Source organism: Camarhynchus parvulus, chromosome Z (assembly GCF_901933205.1).
Source record: "Camarhynchus parvulus chromosome Z, STF_HiC, whole genome shotgun sequence".
In the NCBI taxonomy this organism is placed as follows: Eukaryota; Metazoa; Chordata; class Aves; order Passeriformes; family Thraupidae; genus Camarhynchus; species Camarhynchus parvulus.
Genome location: NC_044601.1, coordinates 7,595,789 through 7,618,014, shown reverse-complemented (window position 1 = coordinate 7,618,014; position 22,226 = coordinate 7,595,789). Strand labels below are relative to the sequence as shown.

The 22,226-nt window shown below is 43.2% G+C and overlaps 1 protein-coding gene across 1 annotated transcript in view; it reads left to right on the top strand.

Moving 5' to 3' along the window:
* MSH3 (mutS homolog 3) overlaps positions 1–22,226 on the top strand; it is a 94,471-nt gene that overhangs the window by 7,413 nt on the left and 64,832 nt on the right. Inside the window, exons 6-8 of the mRNA XM_030968778.1 lie at positions 403–520; positions 1,048–1,193; positions 2,182–2,348. Coding sequence (XP_030824638.1) covers positions 403–520; positions 1,048–1,193; positions 2,182–2,348 — 431 coding nt within the window. The remainder of the gene's footprint in view (positions 1–402; positions 521–1,047; positions 1,194–2,181; positions 2,349–22,226) is intronic.

The following is a 22,226-nucleotide window of genomic DNA, read 5'->3' as shown; positions in this document are numbered from 1 at the left end:
GTTTCTTCCTGTTCTGCATCCCTGTAATTCTGTGGCTTTCTGGTGATAGCCTTTTTTTCTGCTTCCATTTCTAAGAAAAGGACTTGTTGATTCTAAATTGGATGCAAGCAACCATTCTCTAATAAGCAGCGATGTCCAGCTAAATTGTTTCAAAATAGGATGAGAAGCACAGGTACAGAAGTTGAGAGGGCAGTCAGGAGTAGGAAAAAGGTCAGGAAAAGCACTGCCTTATAATCTCATTAGTAGGATTGATGTGAGAGCCCTTTCTGTTGATCATGCATTCCAGCTTGAGTTATGCATTTGTTGTTTGCACATCTTAAAAGATTACCAGATGTATAGAATAATAAAAATAATAGTTTATTGCCAGATATCTAACTTTGTTTCTTGTTGGTCTGCCTGTAGGTTGGAGTAATAAAACAAATGGAAACTGCAGCACTGAAAGCTGCTGGAGAAAATAAAAGCTCTCTCTTCAGCCGTAAGCTGACTGCCCTCTACACTAAGTCTACACTTATTGGAGAAGATATCCTTTTCAAATAAACTTGGTTTCAGACTAACCTTTGGGAGGCCTTGATTCTGGTGTTATCACCAGGATGGAACATGGGCAGCTAGTGGCTGACATAAGAGTGGCAGCAGGAAATAAAGTTCCTTTAATTTTATGTTGTGGTAAAACATACTGCTGTCTTTACAAACAGTTCAGTCTCTTCAGGGCTGGCTGTAGGTTTGTTGTGTTTACTGTAGTTGCTTTCTGAAGTCATGGAGTGGACTTAGCAAATCCGCAGTGTCCTGCAGGTCTTGCCTAAATAATGTTAAAGTAAGAGAGAAACAGCTTTTAACCAATGAATTTATTTTCTTTTCTTCAGTTTTTTGTTTTGCTCTATCCGGTCTTGTCTACCTCATGTTTTTATTTTAATTTCTCAAACAAACTTAATAGATACCAGGAGCTAAAAAGATTGTTAGTCTTGTACTCTCAGACGTTAATCTTGGGTCTGGAAAGACCTGTGAACAGTCCACCCAAATCTGTGTAGTATTTTTTTGAACATTTGTTACATGTGAACCCTTTGTTGAAGCTGGATGATTCTGTAGATGTTGAAGAGGTAACAGCAGATGTCCCCGATAGCTACCTCCTCTGCATCTGTGAAAATGGGGACCACCTGAAGGACAGGAAGAAAGGTGACATTGTTACAGGCATTATGGTAAGTTAGTTTCTCAGGAGTCTGTTTTAGGGTCTGCGTGGGGTAGTTTCGTTGTGCATTTTGGTTTTTTTCTGGGGAGGTGGGTGGCTACCTTGTTAAATTCATGACTGTTCTGTCTTTCAGATTTTATTTTGTGGGGAAGTAGGAATTGTTTTTTTGGTTTTTTTTTTTTGGAAAAAAGAGGCACTTTAGGTAAGATCTGTGTGTGAAGTGTGATGGCTTAATATTTGAAAATTTCAGAAAAGGTATGGAGTGGATAGTTAACATTTATCAAACTGGTGTTGCTCCTGTTTCACTTGAAAACGTATTAGTATTTTAACCAAATACATTAGTTCAGATGCTTTACAAATTTCAGTGTTTAAACATTTTTAGGGTCAATATTTTAAAGCTTGTGAGCACTTTTTTCCTCTACAAAATACCATTCTTTAGAGGAAGAGACTTTAGAGGATTTGCTACCACTTACACCTCAGATTTGTGTTGTCTTTTATGGTGAAGATTAAACCCAGTCCTGTTTAACCAGCAAAACACACAGCAAAGCCCAGTCAGCTGGTAATGAATTAATTAAAAAGTATCTTGATTGTGTCTCTATTTGAATGTCCTACTGTTGCTGGGAGAGAACAACAGAAGCAAGTGTTCAAATTCCAGTTCGAATTACATGTGCATTTCATGGACTTCAGTTAGTAGATTTGTCTGGTATTAAAAATTGAACAGTGATGGACTGCTAAGAACAAAAGCACATTTACATTTGTAAGGTATTGTTGCCACTTCCCAAGACAAAGTTGTGTTAGTGTTTTGAGGTTATTGTTGTGTCATGGGTTTGAAAAAAAGCGCATTCAGGTTTTTTGATCTTGCGCTTTCACTGTGTGTGGGGGTGCTGTATAATTTTACACCATAGATTTCCTTTCTGGTTAACAGTTTGAGCCACTGAAGCAGTCCCTGAAAATGTGAATATTCACTGGGTATATGTGTGCACATTTTTGTTTGGCAGGCAGTCCAGCCAACTACAGGAGAAGTGATTTTTGACAGTTTTCGGGACAGTGCTTCCCGCTCGGAGCTGGAGAGTCGGGTTCTGCGCCTGCAGCCAGTTGAGATAATTCTTCCATCTAGGCTGTCAGATCCATCTGAAAAGCTCATCCACAGTATAACCTCCATGAGGTGAGTTCTGTGGGGTTCTCTTTCCCAGAGCCAGCGGTGGAGCTGAGATCCAGGAGCAGGTATGGATGTGTAGTTCTGTCATGGCCCTTTCCAGAGTGGCTGCAGTTTGCTGCTGGGTTCAGAACTTCCCAAATCCCTCAAGGTTCTGGGCACTTGCTCCTAAGTTGTGTTTAGATTGAAGTTCATGGCTTCTGACTCTGGCCTGTGAAAGATTTGTGCAGTTAAATGTTGTCTTTGTCATTGTCCTGCCACTACACTCCTGATCACAGGATCTGCTGGAATAATTTCCAAGCTCAGTCACTTACCTTTCAGATCTAAAAGAGGTGCTATGTGGCTTTTTTCCCCTGTTTGTCGTAGTTTTGAGGTCTCTAAAAGACATGAGACTTCCTTTTCTATTAATGTAGGTAGGTGTAGAAAACCTTTGCAACTGGTATTTGATCCTGTTTGTCCTTTTACACCATCTTGGACTGGGGTACAGACCTGGAAGTATTGTGACTGATCATCTCTTTGCTTTGAGTTCTCTTGGCATGTTTCTAGAGGAAATTTGTTACCTGTTTTCTGTATCACTTTTTCTGTCCAGTAAAGCCAGAGTAGTATGTAACTTTTAGGGTGAGAGATGAAAGATGAAGCAGTGTTCTGAACAGTGGGGATGAAATCTTGCAGATGCAGTTTTTTTGAGGAAATTTCAATTTTTCACATTTTTCTTTTTAACCATGCAGTTTGGGGCTGTAGAGGGCTGGTTTTGAGTTTGGCATTTCAGTTTTGAATGAAATACTCATTGTGGTGTGAATCTGGGAGAGTGGTTGTGATTTTTGTTCCTTTTTGTTTGTGTTTTTTTGGTTGTGCACAGTAGAGAATGTTAATGAGTGATTTCTCATTTTTATGAAGACAAAAAATGCTACCCATTAGCTGATTTTGTGAACAGGGATTAGTTTGTAGTTTTTTCACCTTTCTGGTAATTTGCTAGGCTGCTTTCCAGCCCAAATACCATTAATTACATGAGAGTGACAAAAATAGAGCACATTATTGCCATACACCTCAGTAGCCTTATTTTAAAAACAATTTTTAGTGGATTTTTTCTCGTACCAGAGATTAAACCACTAGAGGGCCCTGAAGTATTTCATAGTAATTTAAGTGATTTCAATATGCTACTTTCTTGTGCTTTTAATTAGGTTTGTTTTTGTACAGCAGTTATTTCATTTTAATGCATACTGAGATGTCTGTAGCATTCAGGTTTGGTTATTGGCCCAGCATCTGGTGATTTCATCTTTTAGCAGCTTTTTTCTAAAACCTGTTGTTGAGAATCTTCCATGAGCTATGAAAAGTTCAATTTCCATAATTTTTTGAAGACCTTTCTAACTAAAACAGTGGGATCTAGATCTTGTGGTTCAAGAAGGGTCTTCATCTTGTGTGTTAGGGATGCAGCAAAAAAACACTGGGATAATGAAAACTGGGTAGAGATGGAGAGAAAAGTAGTCCTAGGAGACTAGAGGTTGAGAGAAGAGAGGAGAGAGAGAAGAGAGGAGAGAGAGAAGAGGAGAGAAGAGAAGAGAAGAGAAGAGAAGAGAAGAGAAGAGAAGAGAAGAGAAGAGAAGAGAAGAGAAGAGAAGAGAAGAGAAGAGAAGAGAAGAGAAGAGAAGAGAAGAGAAGAGAAGAGAAGAGAAGAGAAGAGAAGAGAAGAGAGAAGAGAAAAGAAAAGAAAAGAAAAGAAGAGAGAAAAGAGGAGAGGAGAAGAGAGAGAAGAAAAGAGACAGAAGAGTCTTTCTGCTCCTCCAGTGTAGTGTAAGAATTGCAGCTGGGGTGATTTGGTGCTGGATGGTGTGTAGCAGAGCTTGGCACTGAGTGAGCAAGGTGATGTGGCCAGCCCAAAGACTGTGCTTATGGTTACCAAAAGAATTAAATAAAGTGTTGAGCTAAGGTAAAGCGCTGCAGCTTTGTGAGAGCAGCCCTAAGTTGGTTCAGTGCCCCTTTACACTGAGAAGAGTTGAAACTCGCCGTGCTTCCCTTCAATTTCTGTGAGGGTTTTTTTTATTCTTTCCTATTCTAGGGTGGATTTAATGACTAGAAAATACTATTCAAGCACACTGAGCTGGGGGCCCATGAAGAGCCTTCCCTCAAAAGCAAAGCTTATTTTAAAAATAGGTTACAGAAAGTGGTTCAAGACAAACTGTTCTGGTGAGTGCTGTGCTGTTCCCAAAGTGTTAGTAATATCTGTTTGCAAGTGCTGACCTGCCTGGAGCAAAATCTTGTCATGGTCTTAATTTCCTTCTTTCTGGAAAGCAGAGAAAAAGTCTTGCCTTCAGAAAATACTTCCATTTTTTTCCAAAGAACACAGTATTTTGTACTCCAAGTTCTTTCTAGTCAAGGGTCAGCACCCACCCTCCTTAACATGTTGGCTGCTTTAAAACCTAGCCTGTACTGGTCTCCTGACATTGTAGTTGAGGCTCCTTTTGGATATTTGCTCCTCTCATGTTGCCCCTTCCTTGTTTTGTTGAAAAATTCAGTGCATTTTTAGCGTGCTCCATTCTTCCTCTTTTTTCCATTTGCCCTTTTTTTGCAGTGTTTAATTCTGTAGCATTCTTGGACACTGTGGAAACACACTGCTCACAAGTAGCTTTAACCCACAGCGTTTCTCCCAGGTCTGCACTGTTTGGTTTAGGCTGCAGGTGGTCTGCAGCTTGTTGCCTGTGAGAGCCCCAGGGTTCTGAAGATGGGGTTCAGGTTTCTGCTCTCTCCTGGGTGCTGCAGTTGTCTTTGGCTTGGAGTTGGTTCCCTGGAATTCTCCTCTCTTTCAAACCCATTGAGAACTAAAACTCATCCTCCCTCTCCAGGCATGGTGGAATCCCTCGAGTAGCTGAACCTCCATCATTATGTTCAACACAAGCCTTTTTAATTTGTGTTTCAGGACCTCTGCAAATATAATTTCAAGCTCTTTCTGCTAAGTGCAGTGCTAATGGCCCTCTGGTTTATCAGTGGCCTCTGCTTTTAACTGTACTGGGTGGGGTCTCTGCAGGTTTGTTCCTCTCCAGTTTCTGTCATGGTCTCTTAGAGTGAGCTGTAGTGGATTTATTATGTTTGGTCAATGGTGCTGTTCAGTGCTAATTGCTCTTATGGACAGAGTTATGGATTTATGTCATCAGTCAAGTAGAAACTCAGCTGGAATGAACTCTGACTTGTAACTGTGTACAAAATGCTTTTAATTTTGTGGTCTTTATATGTGACTGCTGGTTGTTCAGATCAGAGGATGCATTCATGTAGTTAGCATTGAGGGTTTTTTTTTTTGGTGTTTTTTTTTGTGTGAAGGGCATGTCCATTTATTTACATAGCTCAGCTCCTGAGGTTTGTAGGTCAGCAAGGACAGGAAGGGTTGTAGTGGCAACAAGAAGACCTCAAAGGGTTGCAGTGAGAGTAAACAGCATTGCACATTAAGTGGTGGAACAGAGGAGTGGAGAGTGTCTAAAGGGCTGGTGATCATAAAAAGCAGTGGTTTCATGGTTTGTATAGCTTGTAATGTTCCCGTGGATTTTTAAGTGAAAGGCAAGCTGTGACAACCATCTTGAGAATGTTTTGTGTCAATGGAAGCTGCAAGCAGTTAAATTTGCAGCAGGGAGGAAAAAAGCAACTTGAGTGCAAAACCAGCATGTGAGCTGTTTTCTGCAAATACAAACCCCAAAAGCATCAGTGAACAGATATTTACTGACCAGAGAGGTGTTTTGCACTGCTGAGAGTCCAGCCCATGGTCTGTGCAGCCAGCTGCTTGATGTGGTCATGTCAGAGCTCTCTCCTTTTGAATGAACGGGGAAAAAACTCCACCACAGTGTTCTCACCTCTTGCAGTGGCCTGCAAGAGTTGCTGGATGGTGTTTTTTGGTAGTTTGATCCTGTCTCAGTCAGGACATGCTGCTGTTCTCATTCATTATTTCCTGTGGCATTGCAGGTGAGGGAAGTGTGGGGCTTGCATCTTGTTTGACAAATTGCTGAAGAGTGAAGTGTATTTATCCACCACACCTGCCTGACTGCCCCTCACAATTTGGGATGTTCTCCAGGTGGAATTACTGTCCCCCCACACACGTGGAGTTGTTGCTGCAGTTGAAGAGGCAATTGCAAAGCCCTGTGTCCAAATGCAGAAAGCAGTGCACTGTCCTTACCCTGGATGATAAATTATATTAAAAATGTTAGCAGTGCTTTTTACAGCCACAGCTGGCCTTTGCAGGCCTTGCCTTGCCCAGCCCTTGTGTTTTTGTAAACTTCCCCCCAGGCCAAAACTCTGATGAGCTTCCCCAGATTCACACCTGGCTCAAATGTGCATTATTTCTCATGTGGCTGCAAAGCATGGAAAACATGCTGCGTTCAGCAGCTGCGTTTGTGGCATTATTGCACTGATTAGAAGTATTCATGGGTGTGGACTTGTTTTTCCTCCCCTCCATTTGAGGTAGAAATTATTAAATGGAGAACTATTAAGTCTTGAGCCTTGATGCTTGTCCAGTTTCTTGGTATCAAGAAGTTAACTTTTACAAAGGGAAAAAGCCCTTACCTTATAAACAGAAGCGGGAAAAATAAAACTTTAAAGCCTTTGTTAGCATGTTTTGGCAACTGTTTGATTTATTATTACAGGACAGATCAGAAACTGTTGGAGGTGACATGTAAGTTGTGGTACTTTTTTTGTCCCCTCTGGTTGTTGCTTGTTTTTTCTTTCAGTATATATTCATATGCTGTGATTTTTCACATATTCAAATGGAGAATGAGTCTTAAGCTCTTAAAACTGGCATGCAAGTTTAAATCTTTTTTAGCAGTCTATGAATGTTGACATATTTGTTGAAGTCCTAGTGTTTTGTTTTAACAAGGACTGCTTTTTCATAATTTATTCAGCTTTGAAGCTGACTTGGGCCATAACTCCTTCGCTGTGAAACAGTGACATTGAGGATACCTTGGATGTGTAAACTTCTCAAACATTGCTTCTTCCCCCATTTCCTCATTGTTAGGAGTTTGAAATTCAGCATTTTTAATCCAGGCACTGGTGTCAATGAGACATTGTGGGAGAGAGGAAGACTACTGAGGCTGTCTGCATGTTTGACATGCAGGTAGCAGTGATGTGGAGTGAGGAGAGTGGAGCTCTTGTAGTCCTGGTTCCCAGCCCCTCCTGAGCTGGGGAAGAGAGTAAGGCCATGAATTTATTTATTTTTAATAAACCCAGAATGTAATTGTTTTCCCAGTTTTGAAGAGGATGAAACTGAAGTGGGTTTTTAAGTGCTATCAATCTGCTGAACTGCAGAAAGGAACAAGATTTATGTTTTGGGCTGTCTTTAGCAGTTTAATTCTGTGCTTGACTGAGAATGTTTGTCTCTTTTAACAGATGTTCTTTCCTATGTATGGCAGAGGTAAGGGGCTTTAGGAAAGTTAGACTCCTGAGCAGTGTGCGTTAGGCATGGACTCTTCCTCTGGGAATTTGGAATAGTGCAAATGACTGTTAGATGTTCAAAATTCACGTGAATATTTTCTGGGTTCTCAGTGGAGAATTTGGAATCACTACTATTGTAATTAACTCTGTATTGCTTAGCAGCACAGTATTTTTTAAAGCAAAAAGATTTTGTGTAAGATACTTGCTTTCAGCTTATGTGAAAGCCTTTCTATAGAGGGAGATGGAAGTACTTAAGAACATTTCCTAGCAAATACATTTGAGTGTATTCCTATTTTTTGTTGTGCCTGTCTGGCTGGCTCCTGTCAGGTGGAAATTAACTGTTTGCCCCTCCATCCCTCCTGCCTGGTGTTTTACAGCTGTGCTCCTGCTTTCTGGAGTCTTTGCCGCCTCCTCCTGCCTCTGCCCTTCTGTTTATGTGTCTTGGGTGTCCCTGTCCCTATTCCCAGCCAGATTCAGGGCATTCCTGGCAGCCTGGCACTGTCCTGCTCCTGCAGCCCCCTCTGCAGAGCTGAGGCTGGACCTTGGGGAGGGTGCCAGTGACACCCCTCCGACCTGCCTCATCTGTCACATGCCCTGGGCACTGCAGGGGTATGGAAAGGAAGGATAACTCTCCTGGACAGCTTCCTGGACAGCCACCTGCCTCTCACTGCATGCCTTCCATTGCTTTGTGGCTGTGCATCTTCCTTTTTACTGAACAGGTCTTGTCAGGGCTAGAGGAGGAGCCAGGAGAGCACTGTGAAGAGCAGGTGGTGTTCATGTAATCGTAGAAGCCTTGGGTTGGAAGGGGCTTTCATAGGTCATCCAGACGAACCCCCCTGCTGCCTGTGAGTCAGAGCCCTGCCCAGGCTGACCTTGAATGTCTCCAGGGATGGGGCACCCACGTCCTCCTGGGCAGTCTGTGCCAGGGCCTCACCACCCTATGGTAAAATACTCCTTCCTCATATCCAGTCTGAATCTGCTCTTTCAGTTTAAAAGCATCACCCCTTGCCATGTCACAGCAGACCCTACTGAAAACTCTGTTCCCATCTTCCTTATGGGCCCCCTGTAAAAATTGAAAGGCCACCCTGAGCTCAGGCCAAAGCTTCTCCTGCCCAGGTGAGCAATGGCAGCTGTGGCAGCCTTTGCTGCCAGCAGAGCTGCTCCATGCCTGTGCCCATGCTGGAGCCTCCTGTGGCCTGGCTGCAGCAGCTCCAGCTCCTTGCGGGGCTGGCCCAGGGCTGGGGCAGCTCTGCAGGTGGGCTCTGCCTGAGGGGCACAGGGGCACAATGGCCCCTGCCCTGCTGCCCACGCTGGGCTGGGCCCGGCACGGGGCTCTGGGCTCTGGGCCCAGCGCGGGGCCTGGGCTCTGGGCTCCCGGGGCCCGGCCGGGCCCACGACGGGGCTCTGGGCTCTGGGCCCAGCACGGGGCTCTGGGCTCCGGGCCCAGCACGGGGCTCTGGGCTCAGCCCAGGCTTTGGGGTCCCAGCCCTGCCCCACAGCACCCCCAGGGCTCCTCCAGGGCTGCTGCCTCTGCTCAGCCTGTGCTGGAACCAGCCCTGACCTGAGGGCAGGTCACTGATGTCCACTGGGACTCAACCTTTGACCACTGCCTCTGGATGTGCACAGCCAGCTGATTCCTGATTCGTGAACAGTCCATCCATCAAACCATTTCCAGGGCAGTGCTGTTTTTTTTTTTTTTGTTGCTAGACAAACAAACAAAGCCCAAAAAACCACCAGAAAACAAACTACAACAACAAAAGAAAAATACACAAAAGATCTCAAAACTAAAACCAAGGAAAAAAAATCACCCAAAACTACAAACACAAAAAAAAACCAAAATAAAACATATTCATTTGAGAGAAAGGGAGGTAGGAAGAGGGGAAAAAAGCCTTTAATTTAAAGGAAACAGTTGTGTAGCTGTCAGAAATCCCTACTTAGAGTTTTTATTGATTTATGAAGCTGTTTTAATTGTCTGAAAAGATAGCACATGAATTTGCATCTTGAGGTGGAGAAGTTAAGCCTCACCATAAAGCATCCTGTGTATATTGCCAATACAGTGCACTTGTTATTCCTGATGGCTTTGAGAAAAGCCCAGCTTGGTTTGTCTGTGAAAAGTAACACTGGGATTGGTGCTTTGAGTTAATCTAGGTGGAAATAGCAGTCTGGGTGTGAGAAATTAAATGTGGCCCAATTTTTGGACTCGGCCAGAGTCAGAGCACAGACCTGACCTGGCACCAGAATCTGAATGCCAGTGCCCTTGGGCTGCCTAAGCAAGGAAATGCTTTCATAAATATCATCAAATGCATTTATGACTAACTCCAATTAAGTTGTATTTTGGAATGCTTGTTTTGGAATCTGCTGTTCAGTACTCAAAGCCATAATGTAATTTTTGAGCCATGGCAGAGGGGAAACCATGCACTCTATCAATTAATCATCCTGTGGTATATAATTAGCACACTATCAGATGTTATTAATTGCAGAGTAACACGTTTGGTTTTTAATGTACTGAGGAAAGGAGCCCCAGAATGGAGTTTCACCAGCAGCTCTGGAGTGCTGCTGATGGCTTAAGGAGTTGTGTTCCCACAGCCCCTTTTGATCTGATCATGGCAAAAGTTTTCGTGGCATCAAAGAGAGCTGCCACAGGAAATGGAGACCCACAAACACCAAGAAACTTCTTTTTTTTAACATAACCCTTTTTTCTGTTTGTTTTTTAAAGAAAGAGAACTTGTCCTGAGTGTGGCCACGTTAAGAGTGGTACATTTGGAGCTGGCTGTTGGGAGAGGATTCAGCAGGGTCTGAAGTCCCTCTGCTGCAGCCCAGGCACAGGAAGGATTTCAGAAACATGAAGGAATTAATGTGTATTAATAGGGATGTGTTTTCAGACACTTCTGGCTCATCACTGACCATGAGCAGAATCTAGACCAGGGCCCTTCATGTTAGGCTGGCTGAAAGGAATTCTTGGGATTTTGCTGGGAGCATTCTTTATGGACAGATATGCCAACAATTTCTTGTATTTTAAAACTACTACATACAACTTCAAGTTTAACACAGCTTCTTGTAGTTTAGAAGTCAGGTAGTGAACAAAGAGAAGCCTATGTGTCTTGTGAACATAAATCCTTTATCTGACAAAAAAACTCAGTTTCACTTAGTAGTTTTATCCTTCTACTCCCTCTAATATTGTAACCATTTAATTTGTTGGTTAATAGAGGATTTATTACTCAGTTTCCTTAGGTCTTGAGTTACTAAATCTAATAAGTTGGAGTAAGTATCCATTGTCTGTAGAATTAAGATACTATTTTTTTCTTCAATTTTCGACTTACTTGAAAGGCCCCAGGCAGAACAAAGACAAAAGTCTGTTACCTCTGTTTTCAGCTCACTTCTCCAGAGATGATGTGCAGCCTTGTGATACTTAAAACTGTATTTTGAGCTGAACCATTACCAGCCCCCAAAGCATAAACATGAAATAAATTGAATTTCAATTTAGAATTCTTTCTTGGTTTTTTTTTCCTTAAAAGCATACCACTTGGCCCAAGCTGCCTTCACCTTCTTCCTCGAAATGGTTTATTTTTTGTTCCATTTGTAAAATAATTTAAGTGGCTTTTTGCAGTTGGCTCCTTAATGGTAAATCCTTGGAAAGAAAGAATACATAGTGCACAACATGTGTTAAGTTACATGCTAAATTAACCCATGGGAAGAACTGCCTTGCTTTTTCTCTTGTATTAGTTTTTCACAGAACAGGAAATCAAGGTAAATAACAATTTCTGGTGCAAACAACCCACTCGTGGATTACAGGAATGTGGAATAAGACGAGAATATTTTACATAGGGAGTATAATTGTTAACACTCTACTTGTATTTATTCTGTTAGAGATGAGACTGTGTTTAAGCATCTTTGTACATCTCACAGGAAAGCCTGAAATGATTTGTTGAAAAATTAACAAGTTCAATTCATCACATTTGATGGACTCTTAAATCAGCTTATCAAAGGAGACATTAATTACAAGTGTAATTGACCAGCCAGATGTATCCCGTTCTCTGTCCAGCAGCCTCTATTAAACCATTACAAAACATGCAAAGCTCTTTATCTGAGGGAGAGGAGAAGTTGCCCATGCCAAATTCTGCTTTAGCAGAGGGATTTCCATGGTGTTTTTTGGGCTGAGGCTGAGCAGATCTTCCTGCATGGGCAGAGTGTTTTGTCCTGTGGTTTTACAGAGTTGGCTCCCAGCTTGGACAGGGCTGTCCCCAGGTGCCAGGAGGGCTCCAGTTTCCCTTCCCACACTTCAGTTTCCCAACTGTGAGGAGTTTTGAGAGCTGCAGAGCTCCTAAAATAGGGACTTTCTGGAGATGGAACCACCCTCACCTTGTGTCAAAACCACACTTCTCATTGTGCAAGGCAGGTCATGACCAAACTCAGCAGCTTCTTCCTTGTTTCAGAAACCAGAGCTTGGCCTTCCTGGCCATGGGCACACAGCTGTCAGGGTCTGAAGCCTTATTTCACCATTTGGCTGCCATTTGCAGGGCTTTTTTTTTTTTTTAATTAGATGTATGAGAACCATATTTGTGTTTGAGGTAGAATTATTAAAAACAGCACACCATTAATGCATATTCCCAAAACTCTGAAGCCTCTTCTGGTTTTTGAGTGCAGAATGAAAGCAGTATTAATTGCCAAGTTAACACATGTAACAATAAAGGCTCTTGCTCTTTTATGTCTTCTCTTTCATTCAGATTACTTTGTAAGGAGTTTCTTCCTCCCTTCAGGCTGGGATTTATTGTTATATTCACCTCCCTACTCGCATCTTAAAAGTTTTGTTCCAAGTGCTGCCATGGTTTGACAGCATTGAAGGAGAATAGCTCCAGTAATTGCAAAGAAGAAAGGAGTGGGGCTAGAGCAGAACTTTGCCTATTGTGTTTATATTTGAAAGTGTCTTTGTGAGCTTGGAATTGGGAGTCTTTTTTATTTTAATCATAGGTGGAGAGCTCAGATGGAGACATTTCTGGAAGAAAATCAGGGGTAATACAATTTTCCAGCCTCCTTCGGTTGTGAGGTCATTAGGGACAACGCACTGGAGCATCATGCAGCTGGATCTTTCTTGGAAAAGTGTGAAAAGGCTTTGCAAGGTCCAGGCCATGTACAGAGGCAAATTTGGATTGGTTTCTGAAATGTCTTCAGAACGGTGGGTTTGATTTTTAGGATGGAGCTGTTTAGTACTTGGGGTTTTTATGGTCTCTGATGACGTCTGTAATTGCAAATGCTGACGTCTGGAAGATCCTGTTGTGGCTTTAAAATTTTTATTTCTCTAGAGTAGAGGGTACTTGAATATGCTAGTGTCCCAAGTGCTGAGCATCCAAATCGAGGAAAAAAAAGGGAAAGATGAAATAGTTACATAATCTATTATATCCTTTCAGTTGGAATTGGTTCAAGTGGTTCTGTCATTGGTGTGAGAGGAGAATGAAATGTGAGCCGTGAGTTACATATGCCAAAAACCAAAAAAAAGAGGCTTTTTGCCACAGTGTGGTTGGATATTTGGCTTGAATGGTACGTCTTCCAGTTCTTGCCTATTGATAAGGGAATAAGAACATGTCTCATACCTCCTAGAGGTGGGTGAAGTCCTCTACAAGAGGACATGCTAAGGGAATTCCTGCACGGAAAATCCCTTTGTTTTCCACAGAACATCCCCTGCTCAGAGCACAGACCTTGGGCTCCTGAGGTGAGGAGCAAGCTGATCACCTGTGGTGTGAGCGCAGAGCAGGCTTCAGGCCCATCCCAGAGCCCCTCAGGGGGCTGTGTTAGCAGTGCATTAAATGCTGTGTGCTCTCCTCCTTCCTGTGGCACAGAGGGGTCTGCAGGAGCAGTGGCTGTGCAGCCAGTCCCTTTGCTCTTGTTCTTATTTGTGCAGTTGGTCTACAGCTGGTTTATGACACATCTTATGATTTACACAGTTTCTTATAATATCTTTTTTCTCAAAATCTTGTGGAAATTTGGCTTGGATGAGCTTTCTGGAGCTCAGGTGTTCCACATCTTTGTCTACTTTGGGGAACGGACAAGGAAAGGAAGCCCCCAGCTTCGCTGCATCACCTGTTGGAGTGTGTAGTTGGTGTTGTGGGGGAGAATGCAGCTCATGGCTGCTTGGTTGTGTCCCTGCACCTCTCAGCAGAATCTGAATCAGGCTTTCCTGAATGCCCCCAGGGTGGTAGAAGATGCCCTCTTAACTTTCTCCATACCAAATGATTTCAATTTCCTTAGTCTGTCCTCATTTGGCATATGCTGTAGCCCCCTAATAATGGAATGCAATCACAATGCTGGTTTTCTCTTCCTCTGCAGCCTGAATGAATGTATTTTCCACTTTTTTTTTTTTAACGAGGCTAATACCCAGAGGAGCAGGTATCCAGAATTTTCACATTCAGATATAGATCAGGTACTTATTTTCAATACAGTTATTTATCAAAGATAATAATTCAGAATATCTGTGCGAAAATATCTGGATAAAATTATCAAAATCCTGAAGATATATTTTAAATTTTTTCTCCTTTTTATTATAACTTCTTAGAAAAATAAAGAATTAAAGAACAGTTGCAGGTCTTCTGCCTGAATGCCACATGTAATAACCCACCAGCATAACTTGAAAACACAGTAATGTGTATACTTCCCTTCTATATTTAAACTAAACTGAGGTATTATGGGCAAATTCTAATTTTTCTTTTTCTGATTAAGTCAGTCTCTAATCTTACATGATGCCTGAGTGCTTATCAACAGTATTCAGCAGGATGGATTTTTATCCTTACTTGTTTTGTTTGATTTTTGTGGGTTTTGTTTGGGCTTTTTGTTAGTTTTTTTTTCTGTTCGTTTGGGTTTTTTTCTTTTGGGTTTTTTTTTTTTTTTTTTTTTTTTTTTTTTTTAACTTGGTGGGGGTTTTTTGTTTATTTTTTTTTGTTGTTGTTGTTGTTTGGTTTGGTTTGTAGTTTTTTGGGGTTTTTTCGGGGGTTTTTTTGTGGTTTTTTTTTTTTTTCCTGTGGTTTTTTGTTTGGTTTTTTTTTGTTTTTTGTTTTGGTTTTTTTTTTTTTGAGGTTTTTGATGTTTTTTCTCTTTCTGTGGCCTTTCAGCTCTTCCATCCCCAGAGCACAGGCATCTGCTGCCTGGCCTCCCACTCCTGCAGGCCATCCCTGCATGTCCTGTCCCCCTCCAGGACAGCTCTGTGTCAGTGCCTTTGTTTTTATCACACAGGTTTCTGAGCCTCTCTCTCAGGGAGCACAAACCAGGCACTCTGTGTCTCTGCAGCCCAAAGCAAGGGGTGTAAGAGCCTCAGCAGCACCTGGATACCCTGCTGGGTATGAACCTAAATCCCCTGAACTGAACTGATCTCATTGCAGTGATGGGTGGATGATCCAGGTGTGGCCTTACTGCTTGCAGAGGCAGTGTGCTTTCTCACTGAGGTCTGTGTTGGATGTTCAGTGCTCCTTGTAAATCTCCACAGCAGTTCTTGTGATTAAAGAACAGGAATTATGTTTCTGACAGTTCTTGGCAGGTGGAGTAGTGGCAGCAGTGTGGGAGGTTAGCTCAGAGTGATTTAAAACAGAGACATGGATGGACCCTGTCTGTCACCATCTCAGTCATTTCTTATATAATCATTAGAAATGATGTTTCATAAGCTGGTGGTGACTTCCATTCAACTTCCTAGTGATGTTTTTAGCCTGTGCTTGTAGAGTATCTTTTTACCCATTACCTGGGTAAATCTGATTCTTCCTTCAGCAGTAATCCTGTACCACAGAATCCCAGGATATTTGGGGTTAGGAGGGATGCCTGGGGATGATCTGGTCCATCCCACAGGAAGGTGTCCAGCTGGGGCTGGGATGTCCCCAGACAGGGACACTCCAGGCCCTCCCTGGGCAGCTGTCCCAGGGCTCTGCTGTCCCTCCATGGACACAAGTTCTCCCTCCTGCTGCCCTGCACCTCGCTGCCCTTTCTTTGATGGCCCCTGCTGCTGCTGCTGGCACTGGCAGCACCGAGCAGAGCCCGGCCATGCTCTGGCAGCCCTGGAGATGTCTGGGTGCATTGATGGCATCCCTGGCAGCGTTCCCGTCTCCAGCCTGCCCAGCCCAGAGGTGCTGCACAGTCCAGATCCAATCTGTGTTTCCCCTGGAGCCTCTGCAGCAGCTCTGGTGTCTTTCTAACCATGTGAATTTTCTGTGGCTGATACATCCTGAAGCTTTCAGCTTTGTTTTGAGGTTCTCTGCAATCCTTATTGAGAAAGTAATTAGCTTGAATTTAAGATTCTTTCCAGAAGTGTGTTGTGTTGTAGCTGTCTGCTTCTAATTTTTAATTGAACAGCCTCACCTAGGAAACGCTTTTGTTTTTTGGACAAAGCACTGCGTGTTTTGCATATGTATGTGTATGACCCACGTAACTTCCACTGTTTGGAGGTCCAGTGCAGTTTCATATATGTTGAAATTAAAATGCCTGGGAGATTTTTGTGCTCACACACAGCATAAGGGAAGGGGGGATAATTAAAACAGTTGGGAAATCTCATTAAGCATTGAGCTTGGCTTTGTTCAAGCTGAATTTAGACTGTTGCTTCTGCTGCTGGAGAAGATATGTCTTTGAATAAGATGTTTTCTCCTGACTGTTTCCTCCATCAGCTTGATGCTGGAGAGGGGTTGTGATGGAGAGTGCTGATGGCAGTAGGCAGAGATTTGACAGAAGCACAATGGGTACGTCTTCACTGAGAGATCTGGTAGGTGGGGAGCCTTTGCAAAAATATTTCAGGAGAGACAGAGGAAAGTGCTTTGTGCTCAGAAGTTTCTGCTGCTGAAAATGAGAACGTTTCGTGTTGCTGTCAGTCGGGACAAGTATGATCAGACAGCACGTGTCCCTGTGGAACAAAGAGCTGTGCAGTCACTTGGGGAGGCTGTGTGCCTCACTCAGGGTGCTCACTCAAGAGCTAGTGGAAATGCTGCTGTTTAGAACAAGGTGGTAGTGCACAATTTTGTGTTAGAGTCTCAAAACTAATTCTTTCAAGGCTATTCTGTCATCTTTTCCTTTGCTCTGCCTGTCCAAAACTTCTTGGTTTCTTTTAGTCATGCTCTTATTATTATCTAATTTATTGGTAATATTTTTCAAGCACTTCAAAGTCTTTTTTTCCCTAAGTGATGCAAGGTAAAGTGGTAATAATCTTGAGTTATATAATGTATTATATAGAACTCAACTTTTCTGTCTGCCAACCTATTGTCTGGTGTTGTAGACTTGCTTTTTCCCCCTTTTGCTAAAAAAGCCTTCTAAAAGGCTTGGTAACTCAAAATGAAACTGAAATAGTATTAAGTGGTGTCCTGAATGAGTGTGCTTGAACTTGCTCAAAAAATCACCAGCAAGGGCGTGAGCAAAAGTCAGATTTAACATTAAACTCCAAAGCACAGCAGCAGTGGTAATGTGAGGAATGGAGAATCAGAGAGGGGTGCTGTGGCAGTCAGGAGGTGCAGTGATGTAAACACACAGAGCTGCAGCTGCGCAGCAGTTGAGACCAGACACAATAGTAAGAGATGGTGTTGAATTAAATGAGTAATTTTTTTTGTTTCCTTGTCCAGCTGTACGTTGTTGTATGAAGTTTAAGGCCCACAGTGAAAGAAAATACAGAGAATGACCCTACCTGATGGGAAAGAACACAGATCATTAACATTTTGTTTGTGACTTGGCAAAAACTTGGGTGACACAGGGATATGAAATGCTCCATCCTTGAGGACAGAAAGGGGGGTTTGGGATTTGGTAATGATCCCAAAAGCACAATGAAGGGCTCATGTTTCATGGCCTGTCAGTGAATTACAAGAAAGAGAGATGGGGAGAGCCTTCCACACCTGATTTTAGGACATACAGCAGAAATGTGCAGTTTCATTCCTGTGCATTTTTCATCTTTGCTGTATAGATCCAGATATGTAGAAATACTTGTACTTATCCTTAGGGATAATCCCAAGATGTTGTGAGAAGATGATTGGCTCTGTGTCCTCTCTCCTTCCTCACTCCCACTTTGATTCAGAAACAGCTGTTTGTCCATCATGGGGTGCAACAGAGCATTATTTCATCAATGTGCATGTAGTATGGCAGATCCTGGGCAGGGTTTTCCTGTGCTTTGCTTTGTGGTGTTCTTGTTGTCTTGGTTTGTTTGTTTGTGGTTGGTTTTTGTTGCTGTTTGGTTTTTTCCTTTGTTTTTGGTTTGGTTTGGTATGGTTTTTTTTGTTATGTTTAATTTATTTGAAGCCCTGCAAGTAGAGGGACTTTTTCTGGCTGGCAGAATCTGTCTGGAGGAACTGCTGATTTTGGGGACACACTTGTGCAGCTGGCTTACCAGCTGATTTACCTGGAAAGAGGAAAATTATATTCTACAAATGTTAATTTAAAGCTATTATTACATTCAGGTTAGTTTTTGAGTGCCAAAAGCTGCTTTATTGCTGGAAGTGCACCATTCATTGTTTCTGGAATGCCTTGTCCAAAGCAGGCAGATTGATAGAGCAGAAATTTTAAGATCTCATTCTAGCTCTCTGGGAGCTGCCTGTAAAAAAGAAAAGGAGGACCTGCCTAGGTATCTGAATTTTCTTTTCCCCTTTTGTAAATTCTACTGTGATGAGGCTCAGTAAAATGTCAGGAAATGGATCAATGCCTGGTTCATTTCCTAGCATAAGGCACATCTCTGTCAGAGTGCAGGGGGAAGGAGCAGTGGGACAAGCATAGGGCAGATTGGTCCAGGCTTCTGATGGGACCAGACCAGTGTGAGCTGCTTCCTCCCAACATCAGGTTCTGTACTTAGCTTCTGCAAAACACTTTTTAACTGCAGACAGAAGTTCAGCTTACCTCCCAAAATGTCTTTTCAGAGGCAGCCTCCCCACATCTTAATCTGAGCTAAGAACAAAGAGCCACCAGAATCATATCAGGTAGATCATAATGAACACAGCTGAGCATTCCAGAAAATAAACACTGGCCTTAGTCAAATATTCCTGTACATATTTGAAATATACAAATATCTATCTGTATGTATAAAAGAAAGTAAATATTGCTGGAGGTGTGGGCTGTGCTGGCTCTGAAGAGCTGTGTGATCTGATAGCTGCACCAGATAGTTCCTGTAAGCAGTGCTGGTCACTGTCTGGGAGCTGCCCTGCCTGTCCTAGCACTGTGATGGGACATGGTTTGATGATCTACTTGATAAATTGAGCCTTGCACTGCGATAGAAAGAGATTATAAAGATAGAGGTGTTATACTGATTGTCATCAATCATGTTAAAGCAAGTGTGTCACTGTAGGACAGGAAATAACACGGACATGTGGCTCTCCCAAGGTAAAAAAGAGGGAAGTTTAATTCTGACTCTAACATTTATAGATTTCCAAAAGTGACAGTGGATTGGAGGGTGAAAGTGCCACCTCTCCAATGACACTGGACAAATTAACAATCCATCAAATTTCTCTTCCTCCATCAAAGAATGAAAAACAATAAGTGATTTACACAGAGTGAGAAAGTTTGTTACAAGAAAGTAAAAATCAGAAGACTTAGAAAAACTTAAAAAAACAGGGTGACACTAGTAAACTCAACAAGATTGGGGTATTGAATGGAAAGAACTTCTGCATCAGAGGTTAGGGTTTCATTTGTCCCTCCATGTATTTGTCCACAGCCATACATGATGGAGAAAATGGGTACATTTCAGGGGTTCTCTGCCGCATTGTGAGGTGTTTTTTGTGACGCTGTTTGTGGCCGCCTCAGCCTCACACCACGTTTGAGTGGGCTGGAGCTGTCCTCTCTGGGCCTGCCTTTGTGAGTGCTCCCAGGGCAGTGCTGAGCTCAGAACACTCGCCTCATCTCACGGGGAGCCCTGCTCCGCCCGAGCGCTGCTCTCCAGCCGGCTTGGCACCGCTCTGTAAGAGCACTTGCCTGTGAATCATGCTCTGCACATCAGCTCTGAGGACGTGTGGAGCTGGGAAATAGCCTCGCTGAGATCAAGCAGGTACAGCATCTGCGTCTTCCCTGTCCACAGAGCCAGCTCCTCTGCAATTGAGGGAAATTAAATTGACGTGGTGGGATTGTCTGGGTTCAGTGTGGACTATTGCTCATCCTGGCTGTTCCTAGGTGCTAATAAAAAATAGTTTGCAGCAGTTCTTGATCCTTTCTACTTTCCAAGACATGAGTGCAATGTGTCTCATCCCATTCTTGAGACAGGCAGATGGAAGAAGCCTGAAGAAGATTTCTGTGTGTGGGTGCAGAAGCTGCTGGAAATACAGCTGTGCTTGTGTTTTGTCCTGTGCTACCTAGTTCTGCCCTGACAGAAGGGATGCAGTCTCATGCAGAGCCTGCACAGCCCTTTGCTTTTCTCTATCCTCCTTACTCCATTTCTTTGGCAGCTCCTGCCTCTGAGTTCCTAAAGCTAAAAGAATGTTTTCTTAGAAATCCTTGGTTCCAGGCTCCAGGCTTGTCAGTGTGGCTGGAGTTCTTTTCAGATGTAGTTCTTCCTGAGAAAGTCAGAAAATGTGTTGAGAAATGTTGGTTGTTCAGATGGAAAAGGGCAAGCAAGGAGTTTTCCTCATGTTTTTCTGTGTGTGTGTTTATATATTTGTATGTGTACATGCGTGTGAGTAAGCAGATACACATACATGTGTGTATGTATATTAAAGTGTGTCAGAGTTTCTTCTGGGCTTTTCAGCAGCTTCTGGCATTCAGAAGGAGTTTGGGATGGGGCATTTTGGAAGCTGGAGGTGCTGTAGGGTGCTATGTTGTATGTAACACACTGATAACACCATGTGGTGGTTTCTGTTTGGTTTTCATGGACAGCAGCCATTTGTGTCAGATACTCAGAAAAGGTGACTGTGCTGCTGTTTTTCTGCAATAGCAGTCTCCATCTCTGGCATCTGAAAGCTGCTCAGAGCAAATGTGGGGAAACACTTGACTCTGCCTGCTGAAAAAACTGTGCTTCTAAAAATGTGTGTGCTCAGTGCCAAAAGAACAACTGCTTGGAAATGTCCCTGAGGCTTTGCCAGAGAAGCTGCTGCAGCTCCCTGCCAAGGCTCACCCAAAAAGGGAGGATGGTTGTTCTCCATTTCCACAGACACATTCAGAACTGAGACCCCTTGATGCCTCAGGTTTCAGCTTTGATATTCTTCAGGTTCTGTGCTGCTTTAGTGTGTGGGTCTGGGCTCACATGAGGGGATGGTGAGCTCTGTGCACAGAGCAGGGAGACAAAACAATTCCTGCTCCAGCTGGGCACCAAGGACAAATGACCCAAATCTCAGCCCCAGAGCACAAACACCGTGGGCTGGAGAGAGAAAAACAAGCAGGGTGGGACTGCAGGGGCTAAAGCTGGGATGGGACAATGAACTGCAAGGTGCAAATGGAGCAGAACTGATCCCAGGGACAGAGCCCGTGCCCGCTCGTGCATTTTGGGGCCATTTTGGTTCACCTTGGGTGCAGCCCTGGCTGGGCTCTTGTGCTGCCCAAGGTGCATCCATGGAGGAGATCCTTTGAATAAATCCCTGCTTTATTCTGTGACTCTGTCCAGCATCACCCTGATAAAGCATCACCCTGAGCTAGGAGAGGCTGGATAACAAAGGTAACTCAGTGGTGACAAGTGAAGGAAAGTCAGTTTCTGCCTCTTGGGACCTTTCTAGCTGGTCAGAGTGACCCCGAGATAAGTTAGAAAGTCTCTTTTCCCAGCCTGGCACTTGAAGAAGGAGTCAGAGCTCTTCATTTCTCAGTCTCAAGGTTGTTTATTGTTCCTTATCTATAAAATCCTTTCTCCTGTCCTGCCCAGGTCTGCTCAGCAGGACAGACAGAGGCACTCTGCCTGCCCCAGGGTGGTGTTATCTTTTTATACTAAAAACTACATGTACAATATTTACAGTGACTTCCCAATACCTGTCACCTATGTTAGACAGTGAGCTTCTACTCTAAACCAATCCAAAAGTGCCACCATCACCCAGAAGATGGAGGCCAAGAAGAAGAAGGAGAAAGGCTGGACATGCCCAGATTCTTCCATCTTGCCCCCTGAACCCCCATTCTAAATACCTCAAAAATCTATTTTTCACCCTGTGATAAATTCACTATCATTCTACTTAAACTTTTTTGACTTGTAATTCTTCATATAAAGGCTGGTAATTGTTTTTTCCAAGGGCTAAATCAAAGGCACAGGGGTCTGGGGCTCTGTGCCAAGGTCTCTGAGCCCCTTGGGCAGGGGCTTGAGCCATCCAGGGCAGCCAGAGGAATTTCCTGGGTTCCCACATCTACCAAGCATGGTGATAAGGGAAGGTGACACAGTGTGCTTGGACATCTGAAGGGACCAATGCATTCAGGGTGCCTTGCTCTGCTGGGCAGTGCTGGCACTTTTTCCCTGCAGTGGCAGACTGGTCATCCCAGCAGAGTAAACTATGAGGAATGCAGAGAAAAGAGCAGTTTGAATAAGTTGTACAGGAAAAACTAAATAAATTATTTGTGCTTTATAGATCTGTGCTTAGCATGGGAAGT